This window comes from Bombina bombina, chromosome 1, assembly GCF_027579735.1.
Source record: "Bombina bombina isolate aBomBom1 chromosome 1, aBomBom1.pri, whole genome shotgun sequence".
In the NCBI taxonomy this organism is placed as follows: Eukaryota; Metazoa; Chordata; class Amphibia; order Anura; family Bombinatoridae; genus Bombina; species Bombina bombina.
The window spans coordinates 232821675-232844791 of NC_069499.1; the positions used below are offsets into that span (position 1 = coordinate 232821675).

Genomic DNA, 23117 nt, shown 5'->3' on the forward strand with positions numbered 1-23117 from the left:
TCTCTCCATCCTGAGCGTTTGCAGAGATTTGCAAGAGGAAGATCTAATGACACCTCATTACCTAGTTACCCAGATATGGGTCGAGATACAGGGATCCTCAGGCGGAGCTAATAGATGCATTAGCGGTGCCTTGGAGGTTCAATCTAATTTATCTTTTACGGGCATTACCACTACTTCCTAGTGTAGTAGATCGATTCAAGCAGGCGTGAGTGATACTGATTGCTCCGTCTTGGCCGCAAAGGGTATGGTTTGCGGACTAGTGGGGATGTCGTTATCTCCTCCATGGAAGTAACCTTGTTGCAGGGATCTGCAGACCAAGGTATTTTTGTTGATATATTTCTAGATCTCTGAGGCTTATTGCATTGAGATGGAACGCTTAGTCCTAGCCAAGAGAGGGTGGTTTGAGAGTGTTATTTTTACTCTCATTCAAGCTAGTAGCTGGTTGCTCGTCGCATCTATCATAAGGTGTGGAGGACCTAGTTATTCTGTTCTCCTGGAGAAGGGCTTTTCTACAAGTCCCCTGAGGGGTCAGATTTTAGCCCTGTCTGTGTTACTGCACAAGAGGTTTGCTGAGCTTCCTGATATGCAGTCACTTGTTAAGGCTTTGCTAGGATCAGAAAATACAAGATAATTACAAAAACTATACAGATATGTTAGATGTTAACAACACAATGTACAGAATGACTAGAATAGAGCACAATACTCCCCTCTTAGGTGACCGCAGCCTTCTAACAGTCTCTCCCAGCAAGACTGTGAGTAGAATATGGATTAAGTATATAGAGGCGCTGGTCTTGGATCTCGTATGTATTATCGTGCACACTGAAGAAAGAAACTTGACTTGTGATTTGCAGGAGTTAACAACAAAATAATGTGCAGTATACTCACTCCGAAAATTTCAGAGTTCAGCTTCTTCATAAGGATCTCTGTCCTGATTTTCCCATAATGTGCTTTAGTATCTGTAGATAATGGAAATTGCACTGCAGGTAATTGTATCTTTAAATGGATATAAAGTGCAGTATACTCACTCCGAGTAATTCGGAATCCGGCTCCTCAAAAGTGGTTGGTAACTTTAGAATACTTCCAAGAAAGGCAGCAAAAATACTTGTTATAACAAACAAATATTTATTAAAACATATTAAAAGGCTCTTTTAAGCTTGGCTCTACGCATTTCAACGACTGAATCGTCTTTTTCAAGAGCAGTAAAAAACAATTGGAAGTGCTGCCTTAGGAGTATTACAGGTGTATTTATACAGGTAATCAATGTTCCTGTTCCGGTGAAAAACACCGGAATAGGACTCACAAATAAAACATTTTATTTTTATTTTTATCCCCATCCGATTGTGTTTTGAGAGTAATGTATTTTTTTTTTTTGTATAAGCTTAAGCTATTTCGCTCAAAATCTCAATAATTAGCCAAATCGGATCGGTATAAACAAGTTAAAAGTTATTTGACCAATCACAGTGAAGTAATATGGAAGTTCCCTTTCGAGTCCCGATTCTGTGTAGTTCCCTTTAAGGTCCGCCAAAGGATGCGTTGTCATGTGTTCCAATCCGACCAATCGGGTAACGAGCGTTGTTACAGATACTTTATGTGTGAGAATCTGTTTCCAGGTTTGTCCGGACAGTTCTGTACCACATGTCTCTAATTGGCCAATCTCTTTGTGAGCGATGTTTTCGCTATATTCCCATAGTAGCCGATACTCTGAATTTTTTCTAAGGGGTATGTAATGGAAAGTGCAGGTCACTTTGGGTCATATACATTTCAGATACAGAAACGATTGCAGTGAAATCACTTCTTTGACAAAAATTACCTTAGGATAAATTACCTAACATTTTAAAATTAAATTAAAATAAATTAAAACTAACAAATAATTCTAACTGTATTAGATATTATATGTACAATAAATCATAATAGACTATACTAAACTAATTATAATATTATATGAGAAAATTCATGTCAATAAAATTGGTTTAGTCTCCTTCATACAAATGTAACAAGGACTCAGATATGGATTTAAATATTTTGACATTTTGATACATTTTCATTCTACATCAAACAAAAAACTACATCCATGATTACAGTAAAATTTATATATATACAAAATAAATGATTAAATACATAATTTAAATAAAAATAAACATGCCGATATATAGTCTCTCTATATTGAATAAAATGAACGCTGCCACTCTAATATCTTTATTTAAACCATTCTAATATCTTTATTTATGGTGGATACACACATTAAAAACATATGGACACTATGGTTTAAATAAAGATAATTAGAGTGGCAGCGTTCATTTAATTCAATATAGAGAGACTATATATCGGCATGTTTATTTTTATTTAAATTATGTATTTAATCATTTATTTTGTATATATATAAATTTTACTGTAATCATGGATGTAGTTTTTTGTATGGATAACCCCTATTACTGAATTTCTGACCCATTTCTTTAAGCCTTTTAGTAGCAAGTTCTTTGTCAGACACTATCCTCTTGACTCTTATCATTTGGCTTCTAGGTAGAGATCTAATCAAAGCCGGTGGATGTGCACTTGTAAAGTGCAACAAACTATTCTTGTCTGTATTTTTCTTATATATATCTGATTTTAACATTCCACCTTCTTTATAAATCAAAGTGTCAAGAAAATGTAAGGATTGTTCATCCCAGGTGAGGGTAAACTTAATATGTCTAGTGGCACTATTAAGATCATCCACAAATTTAAGAAGGGATCCAATGTCGCCCCACCAGACACCAAAGATGTCATCTATATAGCGCCACCAGGTGGCGCCATACAGATGGAACATCTCATTTTGATAAACAAATTTTTCTTCAAATGCAGACATAAACAAGTTTGCATAGGTAGGGGCGACATTGGATCCCATCGCTGTACCCTTCACCTGCATATAGTAGTTGTCCTCAAACAAGAAATAGTTACAGTATAGGATTATGGTCAACAATAAATTCAAAATTCAGAGTATCGGCTACTATGGGAATATAGCGAAAACATCGCTCACAAAGAGATTGGCCAATTAGAGACATGTGGTACAGAACTGTCCGGACAAACCTGGAAACAGATTCTCACACATAAAGTATCTAACAACGCTCGTTACCCGATTGGTCGGATTGGAACACATGACAACGCATCCTTTGGCGGACCTTAAAGGGAACTACACAGAATCGGGACTCGAAAGGGAACTTCCATATTACTTCACTGTGATTGGTCAAATAACTTTTAACTTGTTTATACCGATCCGATTTGGCTAATTATTGAGATTTTGAGCGAAATAGCTTAAGCTTATACAAAAAAAAAAAAAATACATTACTCTCAAAACACAATCGGATGGGGATAAAAATAAAATGTTTTATTTGTGAGTCCTATTCCGGTGTTTTTCACCGGAACAGGAACATTGATTACCTGTATAAATACACCTGTAATACTCCTAAGGCAGCACTTCCAATTGTTTTTTACTGCTCTTGAAAAAGACGATTCAGTCGTTGAAACGCGTAGAGCCAAGCTTAAAAGAGCCTTTTAATATGTTTTAATAAATATTTGTTATAACAAGTATTTTTGCTGCCTTTCTTGGAAGTATTCTAAAGTTACCAACCACTTTTGAGGAGCCGGATTCCGAATTACTCGGAGTGAGTATACTGCACTTTATATCCATTTAAAGATACAATTACCTGCAGTGCAATTTCCATTATCTACAGATACTAAAGCACATTATGGGAAAATCAGGACAGAGATCCTTATGAAGAAGCTGAACTCTGAAATTTTCGGAGTGAGTATACTGCACATTATTTTATTGTTAACTCCTGCAAATCACAAGTCAAGTTTCTTTCTTCAGTGTGCACGATAATACATACGAGATCCAAGACCAGCGCCTCTATATACTTAATCCATCTGCTAGGATCAGACCTGGCTTTAGATCTATTGCTCCTCCTTGGAGTTTAAAGCTTGTTCTTTAGGTTTTGCACGGGCTCCGTTGGAGCCTATGCATGACATAGACATTAAATGAAGTCTTGGAAGGTTCCTTTTCTACGGGCTATTGCTTCTGCGCGGAGTATCTGTGATTACTGCCTTGCAATGCGTCTCCCTTTTCTGGCTTTCAATGCTGATAACCTTTTCTTCCTAAGGTTGTGTCAATTCACAGCACCAATCAAGAGATTGTGGTTCATTTCGACGTAATTCTGGATGAGGTTGTGCCTTGAAGTCCTATCTTCAGGCCACATAGGAATTTAGACAAACTTCTTTATCCGTTTGTTTTCTTTCCGGGAAGCGTGGCCTCAGAGGGCCTCTTCGACTTCCTTATCTTTTGGCTGATGAGTGTTCTCTGTTTCGCATTGAGACGGCGGGACATAAGCCTCCTCTGAGGATTACGGCTCATTTAACTAGAGCTGTGGCCTCTTCCTGGACCTTTAAGAATGAGGCTTCTATGGAGCAGATTTGTAAGACGGCTACTTGGTCCTCTTTACATACTTTTGCAACATTTTACATATTTTATGTTTTTGCTTCGGCGGAGGCAGTTTTTGGGAGAAAGTTTCTGCAGGCTGTGGTGCCCTCAGTATAGGGTCCGCCTCCTTTTACCGTCACGTTTTCTTCATTCAGTGTACTCTAGAGTTTGGGTATTTGTTCCCACAAGTAATGAATTAAGCAGTGGACTCTCCTCCCATTAAGATGGAAAACATAAATTATGCTTACCTGATAATTTCATTTCCATCTGTGGGAGGAGAGTCCACTGATCCCGCCCGTTTCTCTGAGGGGCGGACCTAAATTTAATTTAATTTTTCTGGCACCATTTATACCCTGATATTTCTCCTACTGTTCCTTGTTCCCTTGGCAAAATGACTGGGGGAGGTTTTTAAGCCTTTGGCTGGGGTGTCTTTGCCTCCTCCTGGTGGCCAGGTTCTTAATTCCCACAAGTAATTAATGAAGCAGTGGACTCTCCTCACACAGATGGAAATTAAATTATCAGGTAAGCATAATTTGTGTTTTTAGAGACCGGCATCTCCGACTCGGAGTATACGTCTTGTGAGGGGTATGAAATGGCCCGTGTTATCCATGCCCATCAGTTATGTTCTGATTGCTGTTCTAGAGTACTTTCTTCCCCCGAATCAGGAAATGTAGAGTGCGTTGAGCCATCCGCCCCTGAGGATTCCATGTCCCTTGAGGCGCGTGCCCCAGAACCTTCTTTTACTACGCAAGCAGGTGTCCCTATGGCCATTACTCCTTCTCCGGAAGGCGGCCTGTTTCCTCCAGAGGTTACGGCACGGTTCCGCATGGCCATATCTATGGCGCTGGCACATTTTATATCTCCCAAGAAAAGTATTTTTATGCTACTGTGTGTTCTGTTAACCAGGGTCCGTCAAGCATGAGATTGCCTGAGTCAGTTCGGCCTTCTGGGGAAGTGATGGCCTCTCGAGGCTTCAGGGGCCCCCCCTTTGGGGTCGTCCATCATTTCGGCGGGGGAACATTTTGCCTTCTGTTATAGGCCGGCACGTCTTCTTCTACTACTAAGACATATTTTGGCTGTGCTGGAGGATTCCGGTCCTACTGGGCCGAGGGATCCTTGGTCTTCCGTCACGGATGGCAAAATGGTTTAGATGTATGGGGATGAAGCCAATCTGTTTGGTGTCTTCGTTTTTCTTTTGAGTATCTGTTCCAGTTCTGAGCTTAGGAGAATAGGGCCTCTGATCGGCTGGTCCTATTAGTGCGCCCATTCTCCTTGGGCGTTCACTCACAGGTGCTTCATTTTCTTTGATCCGGTTAGGATGTGTTTAATTTGTTTTATGAAGCTCATGTATGTTATGATTTTCTGTTTTGGGAACGTTTCTTCTCTGGAACTGATACTTGCGATTTTGTGGTCGCTTGAGCACTTTCTCTGAAGTTGCGCAGTACTATATAATAACATAGTTATCTTTATAGTTTATCGATCCCTTCGGGGACTTCGAAACCGTCCAAGGTCCAAGAAAAATCGGAGTGTTCTCGTACCAGGCGGGTACTGGTCGGGCACTAGCTGCTGTTCCTTACGGTTCATTTCACCCATGTGGTGCCGGTGTGCTGGTTACCTTGCCGGGTGCTGGGTTGTTAACTTTGATAAGTGTTTGTTTGTTATTATTAACATTACTAGGAGATGGAGGGACTACATCGGTCCACCTCCCGTTCCTAGTTTCGAGGGGGTTACGGACTCTGAGCCTGATGAGGCTCCTCATGAGAGGCCTTTTGAACCGATGTTCCTCCATTTCCCATGGGTTTGGAGGTTTGGATGACCTCTGGGCGTCAGGGGTGTACCAGGTGAATGTCGATTTTTTGTTTTTCACTTTTGGTATCTTCTGAATTATAATTTTTATTTTTTTTTATTTTTTTTGTGGCCTACTTGCAGGTACCTCTCGTAGTTTGCTGGGGCTACTTGTTGCCCTTCTTGGGTGGTAGGGTCATCCATGTCTGGAAGTTTGGGTAGGTCCTTAATACTTCCCTTTTTTGTATGTTACATGCTCTCTAGGGAGCGCAGGTTTTTTGGGTTACTCCCTGTTGTTTTTCCCCAGCATCTCCTGGTCAACTTGTCTGCCAGGATTTGTGAGGCTCCCTCCGTTTTTCCTGTGAGGAACAGGATTTTGTGGGAGGCTGATCCTTTAGGCGTCTTGGTGATATCACTTCTCATCCTAAGGGCTTGTAGGCCGGTGAGGTGGTTCAGTTGGTAAAAAAAAACCCTTACTACAGTAAAGCCTGTTTTAAAGTCACAGGTCCACAACCCGGCAGGGTTGACTCAGCCCTTCATCATTTAAATGGAGCCTGTTCCGTGTAATCCCGTGACCTTTGGAGGGGGGGGGGGGGTGTTCTCTTTCGACTGTCTAAGAGATCTAGCCTTTTGGGTTTACAAGCAGAGGGTCCTGGTTTCGGAAGCTCCCCCGGGTGCTGGTTGCCCTTTTCTTAGGCTCTTTGGTCTGAATCATTGGGATGTGGATGCACTGCACTTCTCTGTATGAGGTAACTTGACAGTTCCTCAGGGGGTTTGAACTTTGACCGGTCTCGGGTTCTGGGGGTCTAGTTTATGATCATGTCTCTTGTCTGAGAATCGGTGTCCAGATCTGGATCGATCCTGGGCGGTTCGGTTTTAAACCCTTTAGGTTTGAAACATCTGCTTGTCCCTTCTGGTATCTGCCTGAGGGTTAGCTTGCTGTCTCTCCGGTGAGATCTGACAGTGGTCGTCAGGGGCAGTTATTGCACCTTGATATGGGCTCGTGGTTGTCTGTTTCAACTGAGCTGTTGGTATGACTAAATGGTCTCTTATCACTTGGTTTCACCGTTCTCTCATCTCTTCTTCATGCCTATGGCTGGGGAAGCGGTTCCTTTGCATTTGTCCTCCTTCGGGGAGGTTTCTGAATACAGTTTCCATTGAGGCCCCAAGGTCCTTCTCTTCTCGTTTCTGAGGGGTTCTGTCCTTCTTGTGTGCAAGAGGTCATGGGGTTGGATCTGGTACTGGGACTCTGTAGTTTAGTGTCTATCTCCCTGATTTGGGAGTGGTCCCTCTTAGGAGGGAGCTGTGTAGGTGTTCTGGAACCCAAGCACGTAGTGTTTGTCATGGCTTGTGGTAGCAAGCAAGATTTAAATAATGGTCAGAGTTCACCCATGGGGTCGTTCCCTTTTAGGCCTATCCTTTTTCTTCTGAGGTGGTGTTCTTAGTTTTCGGACGTTGCAAATCCTTTTGGGCTGGGTCCGTTTCCTTGGAGTGGGGGGTCGGGTCTGAGTCTTGACAGTGTACTTCCAGTTGATGCAGGTCTAGGTAGCCTAAGGGATCTCTACCCTGCCTAGTAGCTGAAGGCTTCGCGTTTGAGTCCTGCTGTGGCAGCTTTCTACTCTGGTCTCCTGTTTTCGGTGGTGGGTTCACAGTGTTTCATCCCTCTTCCGATTTCATAATCTGCTGGTGTTGGATGTTCTAAGGTCTGGATTTTTTCCTGGACGAGAGTTGCCGTTAATATTTTCAACATTCTCTGTGGGATGATCTCCCAGGATGGCTTAGGGTCAGCTTTGCTACCTTGAAGCTGGAGCTCAGAGGTGGCTGTGTGTTTTCACAATATAGCCTTTTTCTCTCTGATAGGATAATTAGTTTGTGTCTGCTAAACTATGGTTCAGTGAGGAGACACTGGCTCTCTTGAAGCACCATAAGTCATATGATGCTGTGTCTGTGATCTGAGGGTGGACCTTGGTTCTTCCCGTGATCGCCTTTTCATAGGCGTGGAGTTGATCCCTGGTCATTGTCCTTCTAGGGAGTCATTTCCCTGGGTGGTTGGCTTTAGCAACTTTGGGTTTGCTTTAGTCGTTTTGAGATTTTTTACCATAGTTGGTGGTCCTATGGATACTTTGAGTCCTCCGTTTTCCCCTTCGAGGGTAGGTATAGGAAAGCGGGACTTGGCTCCTCTGGGGTTTTTGTGTGCTCAATGGATTCTAGAGATTCCGAGTAGTCTCTAGGAGGGCCTTGCAAGTGTTTAACTGATGGGCAGTTACTTGGTCCTTTCAGGTTTTTAACCCCTTGTTCTAAGTGTTAAGTTTTTTTTTATTGGGTGTTAGGTAATTTCAGGCTGTGGTGCCCTTTGAAGGGGCCACCTTCTGTACCGGCCCTTTGTTTGCCCAAAAGTAATAAATGCAGCTGTGGACTCTTCCCGTTTAAGAAGATAAACTTAAATTATGCTTACCTGATCATTTTCTTTTCTTCTGACGGGAAGAGTCCACAGCTTCCCGCCTGCGTTTTATCTATGGGACAGCCCTATTTTAGTTTTTTATTCTTCTGGCACCTTTTTTCACCCTGATATTTCTCCTACTGTTTCTTGTTCCCTTGGCAGAATGACTGGGGGATGAGTGAAGTGGGGGGGGGGGGGGGGGGGGGGTTATTTTAAGCCTTTGGCTGGGGTGTCTCAAAAGTAATGAATGCAGCTGTGGACCCTTCCCGTAAGAATAAAAGAAAATTATCAGGTAAGCATAATTTAAGTTTTGTGACCTTTTAACAGAAAATAAATCTGTAAAGTGCTAGTACATTATTTCTCTTCTTTATGAATATATTTCAGGTAGGTGATGTATACCTGTTTTCTGTTGAGACTGGTGGTTTTCTTCCCAGTTGCACAAGTACCCTGGAGGAATGTCTGAGGCATCACCTCAACATGCCACCCTCACGGCTGTCCTTTCTCACCCACATACAGAAGTTAGTAAAGGTAAGACAAGGCACAAAGACCACAATTACAATTGTTTTGATGACTCGGTACTAATAGTGGTCATTTTTTTATATTTATTTAAAATGAATAAGCACACAATACCACATTAACATTATTCAAGTAGTGAGATACAAAATGTGGTAATTGTGCACGCTCAGACTTTGAGGTATAGGCCGAGTTTTCATTGTTGTTGTTAACTGATGGTAACATAAACATTTCCTTAGCCTTAAATGGAGATACTTGTTGTTACTATCAGTTAACAACAGGGAGGGCCAACCGGTGGCCCAAGGGCCACATATGTTCCCCTGCACTAATTTTTGCAGCCCCAGGAAAGTAGTAGAACTGAGAATGTGTCATAGATTTTGTGGTCCCAGAAAGTGTAAACTACAAATATGTGCTCTTGGAACTTCTGGTTAGTAGGCAAACTGAAATGTGAATATTTAATTCAATTAATATTTCTCCAACATAGGTGTGTCCGGTCCACGGCGTCATCCTTACTTGTGGGATATTCTCTTCCCCAACAGGAAATGGCAAAGAGCCCAGCAAAGCTGGTCACATGATCCCTCCTAGGCTCCGCCTACCCCAGTCATTCTCTTTGCCGTTGTACAGGCAACATCTCCACGGAGATGGCTTAGAGTTTTTTAGTGTTTAACTGTAGTTTTTATTATTCAATCAAGAGTTTGTTATTTTAAAATAGTGCTGGTATGTACTATTTACTCAGAAACAGAAAAGAGATGAAGATTTCTGTTTGTATGAGGAAAATGATTTTAGCAACCGTCACTAAAATCCATGGCTGTTCCACACAGGACTGTTGAGAGCAATTAACTTCAGTTGGGGGAACAGTGAGCAGTCTCTTGCTGCTTGAGGTATGACACATTCTAACAAGACGATGTAATGCTGGAAGCTGTCATTTTCCCTATGGGATCCGGTAAGCCATGTTTATTAAGATCGTAAATAAGGGCTTCACAAGGGCTTATTAAGACTGTAGACTTTTTCTGGGCTAAATCGATTCATTATTAACACATATTTAGCCTTGAGGAATAATTTATTCTGGGTATTTTGATATAATAATATCGGCAGGCACTGTTTTAGACACCTTATTCTTTAGGGGCTTTCCCAAATCATAGGCAGAGCCTCATTTTCACGCCGGTGTTGCGCACTTGTTTTTGAGAGGCATGACATGCAGTCGCATGTGAGAGGAGCTCTGATACTTAGAAAAGACTTTCTGAAGGCGTCATTTGGTATCGTATTCCCCTTTGGGCTTGGTTGGGTCTCAGCAAAGCAGATACCAGGGACTGTAAAGGGGTTAAAGTTAAAAACGGCTCCGGTTCCGTTATTTTAAGGGTTAAAGCTTCCAAATTTGGTGTGCAATACTTTTAAGGCTTTAAGACACTGTGGTGAAAATTTGGTGAATTTTGAACAATTCCTTCATGTTTTTTCGCAATTGCAGTAATAAAGTGTGTTCAGTTTAAAATTTAAAGTGACAGTAACGGTTTTATTTTAAAACGTTTTTTGTACTTTGTTATCAAGTTTATGCCTGTTTAACATGTCTGAACCATCAGATAGACTGTGTTCTGAATGTGGGGAAGCCAGAATTCCCATTCATTTAAATAAATGTGATTTATGTGACAATGACAATGATGCCCAAGATGATTCCTCAAGTGAGGGGAGTAAGCATGGTACTGCATCATTCCCTCCTTCGTCTACACGAGTCTTGCCCACTCAGGAGGCCCCTAGTACATCTAGCGCGCCAATACTCCTTACTATGCAACAATTAACGGCTGTAATGGATAATTCTGTCAAAAACATTTTAGCCAAAATGAACACTTATCAGCGTAAGCGCGACTGCTCTGTTTTAGATACTGAAGAGCATGACGACGCTGTTAATAATGGTTCTGAAGGGCCCCTAACCCAGTCTGATGGGGCCAGGGAGGTTTTGTCTGAGGGAGAAATTACTGATTCAGGGAACATTTCTCAACAAGCTGAACCTGATGTGATTACGTTTAAATTTAAGTTGGAACATCTCCGCATTCTGCTTAAGGAGGTATTATCCACTCTGGATGATTGTGACAAGTTGGTCATCCCAGAGAAACTATGTAAAATGGACAAGTTCCTAGAGGTCCCGGGGCTCCCAGAAGCTTTTCCTATACCCAAGCGGGTGGCGGACATTGTTAATAAAGAATGGGAAAGGCCCGGTATTCCTTTCGTCCCTCCCCCCATATTTAAAAAATTGTTTCCTATGGTCGACCCCAGAAAGGACTTATGGCAGACAGTCCCCAAGGTCGAGGGAGCGGTTTCCACTTTAAACAAACGCACCACTATACCCATAGAGGATAGTTGTGCTTTCAAAGATCCTATGGATAAAAAATTAGAAGGTTTACTTAAAAAGATGTTTGTTCAGCAGGGTTACCTTCTACAACCAATTTCATGCATTGTGCCTGTAGCTACAGCCGCATGTTTCCGGTTCGATGAGCTGATAAAGGCGGTCGATAGTGATTCTCCTCCTTATGAGGAGATTATGGACAGAATCAATGCTCTCAAATTGGCTAATTCTTTCACCCTAGACGCCACTTTGCAATTGGCTAGGTTAGCGGCTAAGAATTCTGGGTTTGCTATTGTGGCGCGCAGAGCGCTTTGGTTGAAATCTTGGTCAGCTGATGCGTCTTCCAAGAACAAGCTACTTAACATTCCTTTCAAGGGGAAAACGCTGTTTGGCCCTGACTTGAAAGAGATTATCTCTGATATCACTGGGGGTAAGGGCCACGCCCTTCCTCAGGATCGGCCTTTCAAGGCAAAAAATAAACCTAATTTTCGTCCCTTTCGTAGAAATGGACCAGCCCAAAGTGCTACGTCCTCTAAGCAAGAGGGTAATACTTCTCAAGCCAAGCCAGCTTGGAGACCAATGCAAGGCTGGAACAAGGGAAAGCAGGCCAAGAAACCTGCCACTGCTACCAAGACAGCATGAAATGTTGGCCCCCGATCCGGGACCGGATCTGGTGGGGGGCAGACTCTCTCTCTTCGCTCAGGCTTGGGCAAGAGATGTTCTGGATCCTTGGGCGCTAGAAATAGTCTCCCAAGGTTATCTTCTGGAATTCGAGGGGCTTCCCCCAAGGGGGAGGTTCCACAGGTCTCAGTTGTCTTCAGACCACATAAAAAGACAGGCATTCTTACATTGTGTAGAAGACCTGTTAAAAATGGGAGTGATTCATCCTGTTCCATTAAGAGAACAAGGGATGGGGTTCTACTCCAATCTGTTCATAGTTCCCAAAAAAGAGGGAACGTTCAGACCAATCTTAGATCTCAAGATCTTAAACAAGTTTCTCAAGGTTCCATCGTTCAAGATGGAAACCATTCGAACTATTCTTCCTTCCATCCAGGAAGGTCAATTCATGACCACAGTGGATTTAAAGGATGCGTATCTACATATTCCTATCCACAAGGAACATCATCGGTTCCTAAGGTTCGCATTCCTGGACAAGCATTACCAGTTCGTGGCGCTTCCTTTCGGATTAGCCACTGCTCCAAGGATTTTCACAAAGGTACTAGGGTCCCTTCTAGCTGTGCTAAGACCAAGGGGCATTGCTGTAGTACCTTACTTGGACGACATTCTGATTCAAGCGTCGTCCCTTCCTCAAGCAAAGGCTCACACGGACATTGTCCTGGCCTTTCTCAGATCTCACGGATGGAAAGTGAACGTGGAAAAGAGTTCTCTATCTCCGTCAACAAGGGTTCCCTTCTTGGGAACAATAATAGACTCCTTAGAAATTAGGATTTTTCTGACAGAGGCCAGAAAAACAAAACTTCTAGACTCTTGTCGGATACTTCATTCCGTTCCTCTTCCTTCCATAGCGCAGTGCATGGAAGTGATCGGTTTGATGGTAGCGGCAATGGACATAGTTCCTTTTGCGCGCATTCATCTAAGACCATTACAACTGTGCATGCTCAGTCAGTGGAATGGGGACTATACAGACTTGTCTCCGAAGATACAAGTAAATCAGAGGACCAGAGACTCACTCCGTTGGTGGCTGTCCCTGGACAACCTGTCACAAGGGATGACATTCCGCAGACCGGAGTGGGTCATCGTCACGACCGACGCCAGTCTGATGGGCTGGGGCGCGGTCTGGGGATCCCTGAAAGCTCAGGGTCTTTGGTCTCGGGAAGAATCTCTTCTACCGATAAATATTCTGGAACTGAGAGCGATATTCAATGCTCTCAAGGCTTGGCCTCAGCTAGCGAGGGCCAAGTTCATACGGTTTCAATCAGACAACATGACAACTGTTGCGTACATCAACCATCAGGGGGGAACAAGGAGTTCCCTAGCGATGGAAGAAGTGGCCAAAATCATTCTATGGGCGGAGTCTCACTCCTGCCACCTGTCTGCTATCCACATCCCAGGAGTGGAAAATTGGGAAGCGGATTTTCTGAGTCGTCAGACATTGCATCCGGGGGAGTGGGAACTCCATCCGGAAATCTTTGCCCAAGTCACTCAGCTGTGGGGCATTCCAGACATGGATCTGATGGCCTCTCGTCAGAACTTCAAAGTTCCTTGCTACGGGTCCAGATCCAGGGATCCCAAGGCGGCTCTAGTGGATGCACTAGTAGCACCTTGGACCTTCAAACTAGCTTATGTGTTCCCGCCGTTTCCTCTCATCCCCAGGCTGGTAGCCAGGATCAATCAGGAGAGGGCGTCTGTGATCTTGATAGCTCCTGCGTGGCCACGCAGGACTTGGTATGCAGATCTGGTGAATATGTCATCGGCTCCACCTTGGAAGCTACCTTTGAGACGAGACCTTCTTGTTCAGGGTCCGTTCGAACATCCGAATCTGGTTTCACTCCAGCTGACTGCTTGGAGATTGAACGCTTGATCTTATCGAAGCGAGGGTTCTCAGATTCTGTTATCGATACTCTTGTTCAGGCCAGAAAGCCTGTAACTAGAAAGATTTACCACAAAATTTGGAAAAAATATATCTGTTGGTGTGAATCTAAAGGATTCCCTTGGGACAAGGTTAAGATTCCTAAGATTCTATCCTTCCTTCAAGAAGGATTGGAAAAAGGATTATCTGCTAGTTCCCTGAAGGGACAGATTTCTGCCTTGTCTGTGTTACTTCACAAAAAGCTGGCAGCTGTGCCAGATGTTCAAGCCTTTGTTCAGGCTCTGGTTAGAATTAAGCCTGTTTACAAACCTTTGACTCCTCCTTGGAGTCTCAACTTAGTTCTTTCAGTTCTTCAGGGGGTTCCGTTTGAACCTTTACATTCCGTTGATATTAAGTTATTATCTTGGAAAGTTTTGTTTTTGGTTGCAATTTCTTCTGCTAGAAGAGTTTCAGAATTATCTGCTCTGCAGTGTTCTCCTCCTTATCTGGTGTTCCATGCAGATAAGGTGGTTTTACGTACTAAACCTGGTTTTCTTCCAAAAGTTGTTTCTAACAAAAACATTAACCAGGAGATTATCGTACCTTCTCTGTGTCCGAAACCAGTTTCAAAGAAGGAACGTTTGTTGCACAATTTGGATGTTGTTCGCGCTCTAAAATTCTATTTAGATGCTACAAAGGATTTTAGACAAACATCTTCCTTGTTTGTTGTTTATTCCGGTAAAAGGAGAGGTCAAAAAGCAACTTCTACCTCTCTCTCTTTTTGGATTAAAAGCATCATCAGATTGGCTTACGAGACTGCCGGACGGCAGCCTCCCGAAAGAATCACGGCTCATTCCACTAGGGCTGTGGCTTCCACATGGGCCTTCAAGAACGAGGCTTCTGTTGATCAGATATGTAGGGCAGCGACTTGGTCTTCACTGCACACTTTTACCAAATTTTACAAGTTTGATACTTTTGCTTCTTCTGAGGCTATTTTTGGGAGAAAGGTTTTGCAAGCCGTGGTGCCTTCCATTTAGGTGACCTGATTTGCTCCCTCCCTTCATCCGTGTCCTAAAGCTTTGGTATTGGTTCCCACAAGTAAGGATGACGCCGTGGACCGGACACACCTATGTTGGAGAAAACAGAATTTATGTTTACCTGATAAATTACTTTCTCCAACGGTGTGTCCGGTCCACGGCCCGCCCTGGTTTTTTTAATCAGGTCTGATAATTTATTTTCTTTAACTACAGTCACCACGGTACCATATGGTTTCTCCTATGCAAATATTCCTCCTTAACGTCGGTCGAATGACTGGGGTAGGCGGAGCCTAGGAGGGATCATGTGACCAGCTTTGCTGGGCTCTTTGCCATTTCCTGTTGGGGAAGAGAATATCCCACAAGTAAGGATGACGCCGTGGACCGGACACACCGTTGGAGAAAGTAATTTATCAGGTAAACATAAATTCTGTTTTTCCCTCTAAGGCTTCTAAAATAATCTGCGGCCCCCATGAGTTAGGAAGTTTGCCCTCAATGGTTTACAACATCAATGAAAATTAGGCCAATGTGTCATCCATCTCACTTAAATATGGCAGAAAACTGTGTATAGATACCCAGAAAAAAAAGCATGATGTCTTTAACAAGACATAGAAATACAAATGTTATATGTCAAAACATTTTCTTTCATGTAATTGGCAAGAGTCCATGAGCTAGTGACGTATGGGATATACAATCCCACCAGGAGGGGCAAAGTTTCCCAAACCTCAAAATACACCCCTCACCACACCCACAGTTCAGTTTTACAAACTTTGCCTACTATGGAGGTGGTGAAGCAAGTTTGTGCTAAGATTTCTACGTTGACATGCGCTTCTCAGCATTTTGAAGCCCGATTTCCTCTCAGAGTACAGCGAATGTCAGAGGGATGTGAAGGGAGTATCACCTATTGAATGCTATGATTTCCCTAACGGGGGTCTATTTCTCTTGTTAAGTGTGTTCAGTCCACGGGTCATCCATTACTTATGGGATATATTCTCCTTCCGAACAGGAGGTTGCAAGAGGATCACCCAAGCAGAGCTGCTATATAGCTCCTCCCCTCACATGTCATATCCAGTCATTCTCTTGCAACCCTCAACAAAGAAGGAGGTCGCGAGAGGAGCTGGAGTTTACTTAACTATTCTTCAATCAAAAGTTTGTTATTTTAAATGGCACCGGAGTGTGCTGTTTTTCTATCTCAGGCAGTATTTGGAAGAAGAAACTGCCTGCGTTTTTTTTCTATGATCTTAGCAGGCGTAACTAAGATCCACTGGCTGTTCTCGACATTCTGAGGAGTGGGGTAACTTCAGAAACTGGGAATAGCATGTGGGGTCCTCCGCAAATGAGGTATGTACAGTACATTATTTTCTGGGAATGGAATTGACTAAGAAAATACTGCTGTTACCGTATGATGTAAGTACAGCCTTAAATGCAGTAGTGGCAACTGGTATCAGGCTGATAAATGTATGCGCAGTCGAGTTATTTTCTAGGGACTAGAATTTGACTGAGAAAATGCTGTTAAAACTGAAATAATACTTAAGCCTTATCTGCAGTGGTAGCGACTGGTAGCAGGCTTAGTGATAACTTTCTCCAACATTGGTGTGTCCGGTCCACTGCGTCATCCTTACTTGTGGGATATTCTCTTCCCCAACAGGAAATGGCAAAGAGTCCCAGCAAAGCTGGTCACATGATCCCTCCTAGGCTCCGCCCACCCCAGTCATTCTCTTTGCCGTTGCACAGGCAACATCTCCACGGAGATGGTTAAGAGTTTTTTGGTGTTTAAATGTAGTTTTTATTCTTCTATCAAGTGTTTGTTATTTTAAAATAGTGCTGGTATGTACTATTTACTCTGAAACAGAAAAGGATGAAGATTTCTGTTTGTAAGAGGAAGATGATTTTAGCAGACAGTAACTAAAATCGATTGCTGTTTCCACACAGGACTGTTGAGATGAAGTAACTTCAGTTGGGGGAAACAGTTAGCAGACTTTTCTGCTTAAGGTATGACTAGCCATATTTCTAACAAGACCATGTAATGCTGGAAGGCTGTCATTTCCCCTTATGGGGACCGGTAAGCCATTTTCTTAGTCAAACATAAAAGAATAAAGGGCTTAAAAAAGGGCTTAAAAACTGGTAGACATTTTTATGGGCTAAAACGATTGCTTTATTGGGGCATATTATGCAGATTCTAGCTAATAATTGGCATTATAATCTTGGGGAACGTTTAAAAAACGGCAGGCACTGTGTTGGACACCTTTTTTAGTCTGGGGGCCTTTCTAGTTATAGACTGAGCCTCATTTTCGCGCCATTACTGCGCAGTTGTTTTTGGAGAGCAAGGCATGCAGATGCATGTGTGAGGATCTAAGAATCACTAAAAAAGCTTCTAGAAGGCGTCATTTGGTATCGTATTCCCCTCTGGGCTTGGTTGGGTCTCAGCAAAGCATATAGCTGGGACTGTATAGGGGTCAAATTTATTTTAAGGGTTAAAGCTCTGAAATTTGGTGTGCAATACTTTTAATGCTTTAAGACACTGTGGTGAAATTTTGGTAATTTTTGAACAATTCCTTCATACTTTTTCACATATTCAGTAATAAAGTGTTTTCAGTTTGAAATTTAAAGAGACAATAACGGTTTTATTTTAAAACGTTTTTTGTGCTTTGTTGACAAGTTTAAGCCTGTTTAACATGTCTGTACCATCAGATAAGCTATGTTCTATATGTATGAAAGCCAATGTGTCTCCCCATTTAAATTGATGTGATAATTGTGCCATAGTGTCCAAACAAAGTAAGGACAGTAATGCCACAGATAATGACATTGCCCAAGATGATTCCTCAAATGAGGGGAGTAAACATGATACTACATCATCCCCTACTGTGTCTACACCAGTTTTGCCCACACAGGAGGCCCCTAGTACATCTAGTGCGCCAATACTTATTACCATGCAACAATTAACAGCTGTAATGGATAACTCCATAGCAAATCTTTTATCCAAAATGCCTACTTATCAGAGAAAGCGCGATTGCTCTGTTTTAAACACTGAAGAGCAAGAGGGCGCTGATGATAACTGTTCTGACATACCCTCACACCAATCTCAAGGGGCCATGAGGGAGGTTTTGTCTGATGGAGAAATCTCAGATTCAGGAAAAATTTCTCATCAAGCTGAACCTGATGTTGTGACATTTAAATTTAAATTAGAACATCTCCGCGCACTGCTTAAGGAGGTGTTATCTACTCTGGATGATTGTGACAATTTGGTCATTCCAGAGAAATTATGTAAGATGGACAAGTTCCTAGAGGTTCCGGTGCCCCCCGACGCTTTTCCTATACCCAAGCGCGTGGCGGAAATAGTAAATAAAGAGTGGGAAAAGACCGGCATACCTTTTTGTTCCCCCCCCTATATTTAAGAAATTATTTCCTATAGTCGACCCCAGAAAGGACTTATGGCAGACAGTCCCCAAGGTCGAGGGGGCGGTTTCTACTCTAAACAAACGCACTACTATTCCTATCGAAGATAGTTGTGCTTTCAAAGATCCTATGGATAAAAAATTAGAGGGTTTGCTTAAAAAGATTTTTGTACAGCAAGGTTACCTTCTACAACCAATTTCATGCATTGTTCCTGTCACTACGGCAGCGTGTTTCTGGTTCGAGGAACTAGAAAAGTCGCTCAGTAAAGAATCTTCGTATGAGGAGGTTATGGACAGAGTTCAAGCACTTAAATTGGCTAACTCTTTTGTTTTAGATGCCGCTTTGCAATTAGCTAGATTAGCGGCGAAAAATTCAGAGTTTGCTATCGTGGCGCGCAGAGCGCTTTGGCTAAAGTCTTGGTCAGCGGATGTGTCTTCCAAGACAAAATTGCTTAACATTCCTTTCAAAGGTAAAACATTATTTGGACCAGATTTGAAAGAGATTATTTCCGACATCATCAGGGGGGGAAAGGGCCACGCCCTCCCACAGGATAGGTCTTTTAAGGCTAAAAATAAGCCTAATTTTCGTCCCTTTCGCAGAAACGGACCAGCCTCTAATTCTGCATCCTCCAAGCAAGAGGGTAATACTTCACAACCCAAACCAGCCTGGAAACCAATGCAAGGCTGGAACAAGGGTAAGCAGGCCAAGAAGCCTACCTCTGCTACCAAAACAGCATGAAGGGATAGCCCCCGATCCGGGACCGGATCTAGTGGGGGGCAGACTCTCTCTCTTTGCTCAGGCTTGGGCAAGAGATGTTCAGGATCCTTGGGCGCTAGAAATAGTTTCTCAAGGTTATCTCCTGGAATTCAAGGAACTACCCCCAAGGGGAAGGTTCCACAGGTCTCACTTATCTTCAAACCAAATACAGAGACAGGCATTCTTACATTGTGTAGAAGACCTGTTAAAGATGGGAGTGATACATCCAGTTCCAATAAGAGAACAAGGAATGGGATTTTATTCCAATCTGTTCATAGTTCCCAAAAAAGAGGGAACATTCAGACCAATTTTGGATCTGAAGATCCTAAACAAATTTCTCAGGGTACCATCGTTCAAAATGGAAACTATTCGAACGATCCTACCCACCATCCAGGAAAGTCAATTTATGACTACCGTGGATTTAAAGGATGCGTACCTACATATTCCTATCCACAAGGAACATCATCAGTTCCTAAGGTTCGCTTTTCTGGACAAGCATTACCAGTTTGTGGCACTTCCATTCGGATTAGCCACTGCTCCAAGGATTTTCACAAAGTTACTAGGATCCCTTCTAGCGGTTCTAAGACCAAGGGGCATTGCAGTAGTACCTTACTTGGACGACATCCTAATTCAAGCGTCGTCCCTGTCAAAAGCAAAGGCTCATACGGACATCGTCCTAGCCTTTCTCAGATCTCACGGATGGAAGGTGAACAAAGAAAAAAGTTCTCTGTCCCCGTCAACAAGAGTTCCCTTCTTGGGAACAATAATAGATTCCTTAGAAATGAGGATTTTTCTGACAGAGGTCAGAAAATCAAAACTTCTAAGCTCTTGTCAAGTACTTCATTCTGTTCCTCGTCCTTCCATAGCGCAGTGCATGGAAGTAATAGGATTGATGGTTGCAACAATGGACATAGTTCCTTTTGCACGAATTCATCTAAGACCATTACAACTGTGCATGCTCAGACAGTGGAATGGGGATTATACAGACTTGTCTCCGATGATTCAAGTAGATCAAAAGACCAGAGATTCACTCCGTTGGTGGCTGACCCTGGACAATCTGTCACAGGGAATGAGCTTCCGCAGACCAGAGTGGGTCATTGTCACGACCGACGCCAGTCTAGTGGGCTGGGGCGCGGTCTGGGAATCCCTGAAAGCTCAGGGTCTATGGTCTCGGGAAGAGTCTCTTCTCCCGATAAACATTCTGGAACTGAGAGCGATATTCAATGCTCTCAGAGCTTGTCCTCAACTAGCAAAGGCCAAATTCATAAGGTTTCAATCAGACAACATGACGACCGTTGCTTATATCAATCATCAGGGGGGAACAAGGAGTTCCCTGGCGATGAAAGAAGTGACCAAGATAATTCAATGGGCGGAGGATCACTCCTGCCACTTGTCTGCGATCCACATCCCAGGAGTGGAAAATTGGGAAGCGGATTTTCTGAGTCGTCAGACATTTCATCCGGGGGAGTGGGAACTCCATCCGGAAATCTTTGCCCAAATAACTCAATTATGGGGCATTCCAGACATGGATCTGATGGCGTCTCGTCAGAACTTCAAGGTTCTTTGCTACGGGTCCAGATCCAGGGATCCCAAGGCGACTCTAGTAGATGCACTAGTAGCACCTTGGACCTTCAACCTAGCTTATGTATTCCCACCGTTTCCTCTCATTCCCAGGCTGGTAGCCAGGATCAATCAGGAGAGGGCCTCGGTGATCTTGATAGCTCCTGCGTGGCCACGCAGGACTTGGTATGCAGACCTGGTGAATATGTCATCAGCTCCACCATGGAAGCTACCTTTGAGACAGGACCTTCTTGTTCAGGGTTCATTCGAACATCCGAATCTGGTTTCCCTCCAACTGACGGCTTGGAGATTGAACGCTTGATTTTATCAAAGCGTGGGTTTTCAGATTCTGTAATAGATACCCTGATTCAGGCTAGAAAGCCTGTAACTAGAAAAATTTACCATAAAATATGGAAAAAATATATCTGTTGGTGTGAATCCAAAGGATTCCCATGGAACAAGATAAAAATTCCTAAGATTCTATCCTTTCTACAAGAAGGTTTGGAGAAAGGATTATCTGCAAGTTCTCTAAAGGGACAGATCTCTGCTTTATCTGTTTTACTTCACAAAAGACTGGCAGCCGTGCCAGATGTTCAAGCATTTGTTCAGGCTCTGGTTAGGATCAAGCCTGTTTACAGACCTTTGACTCCTCCCTGGAGTCTAAATCTAGTTCTTTCAGTTCTTCAAGGGGTTCCGTTTGAACCTTTACATTCCATAGATATTAAGTTACTATCTTGGAAAGTTTTGTTTTTAGTTGCAATTTCTTCTGCTAGAAGAGTTTCAGAGTTATCTGCTCTGCAGTGTTCTCCGCCCTATCTGGTGTTCCATGCAGATAAGGTGGTTTTGCGTACTAAGCCTGGTTTTCTTCCGAAAGTTGTTTCTAACAAAAATATTAACCAGGAGATAGTTGTACCTTCTTTGTGTCCGAATCCAGTTTCAAAGAAGGAACGTTTGCTACACAATTTGGACGTAGTCCGTGCTCTAAAATTCTATTTAGAGGCTACTAAAGATTTCAGACAAACATCTTCCTTGTTTGTTGTTTATTCTGGTAAAAGGAGAGGTCAAAAAGCGACTTCTACCTCTCTTTCCTTTTGGCTTAAAAGCATTATCCGATTGGCTTATAAGACTGCCGGACGGCAGCCTCCTGAAAGAATCACAGCTCACTCCACTAGGGCTGTGGCTTCCACATGGGCCTTCAAGAACGAGGCTTCTGTTTACCAGATATGTAAGGCAGCGACTTGGTCTTCACTGCACGCTTTTGCCAAATTTTACAAATTTGATACTTTTGCTTCTTCGGAGGCTATTTTTGGGAGAAAGGTTTTGCAAGCTGTGGTTCCTTCCGTTTAGGTGACCTGATTTGCTCCCTCCCTTCATCCGTGTCCTAAAGCTTTGGTATTGGTTCCCACAAGTAAGGATGACGCCGTGGACCGGACACACCAATGTTGGAGAAAACAGAATTTATGCTTACCTGATAAATTACTTTCTCCAACGGTGTGTCCGGTCCACGGCCCGCCCTGGTTTTTTAATCAGGTCTGATGAATTATTTTCTCTAACTACAGTCACCACGGTATCATATCGTTTCTCCTATATATATATTTCCTCCTGTCCGTCGGTCAAATGACTGGGGTGGGCGGAGCCTAGGAGGGATCATGTGACCAGCTTTGCTGGGACTCTTTGCCATTTCCTGTTGGGGAAGAGAATATCCCACAAGTAAGGATGACGCCGTGGACCGGACACACCGTTGGAGAAAGTAATTTATCAGGTAAGCATAAATTCTGTTTTGCATGACATTGGAAAATGTTGTTTTTTAATAAAACGTTTACTGGCATGTTATTCGTTTTTGTGAGGTACTTTGGTGATAAATCTCTATGGGCATGATTTTTTCCACATGGCTAACATATATTTTCTGCATGGAAACCGTTATATCAAGGCTCCCACTGTTGTAATATGAGTGGGAGGGACCTTGTTTTAGCGCCTTGTTGCGCAGTTAAAATTCTAGCACAGTCTTCCTGCTTCTTCCTCCTTGATCCAGGACGTCTCTAGAGAGCTCAGGGGTCTGCAAAATTCATTTTTGAGGGAGGTAATCAGTCACAGCAGATCTGTGACAGTGTGCTTGACTGTGATTAAAAGCGTTAAATCTTAATTGATATCCGTTTTATCCGTTTTGGGTATTGATGGGTTAATCATCCTTTTGCTAATGGGTGCAATCCTCTGCTAATAATACACTTCTTGTTAAGAATTGTTTACTTATATCTGTATTTTTGAAGCGCTGCAGCGTTTTTTATATTGCTTGTAAACTTATTGAAAGTGAT

General features: G+C 42.9%; 1 protein-coding gene across 1 annotated transcript in view; it reads left to right on the forward strand.

Moving 5' to 3' along the window:
* EXD1 (exonuclease 3'-5' domain containing 1) overlaps positions 1-23117 on the forward strand; it is a 594484-nt gene that overhangs the window by 421290 nt on the left and 150077 nt on the right. Inside the window, exon 12 of the mRNA XM_053711728.1 lies at positions 9063-9206. Coding sequence (XP_053567703.1) covers positions 9063-9206 — 144 coding nt within the window. The remainder of the gene's footprint in view (positions 1-9062; positions 9207-23117) is intronic.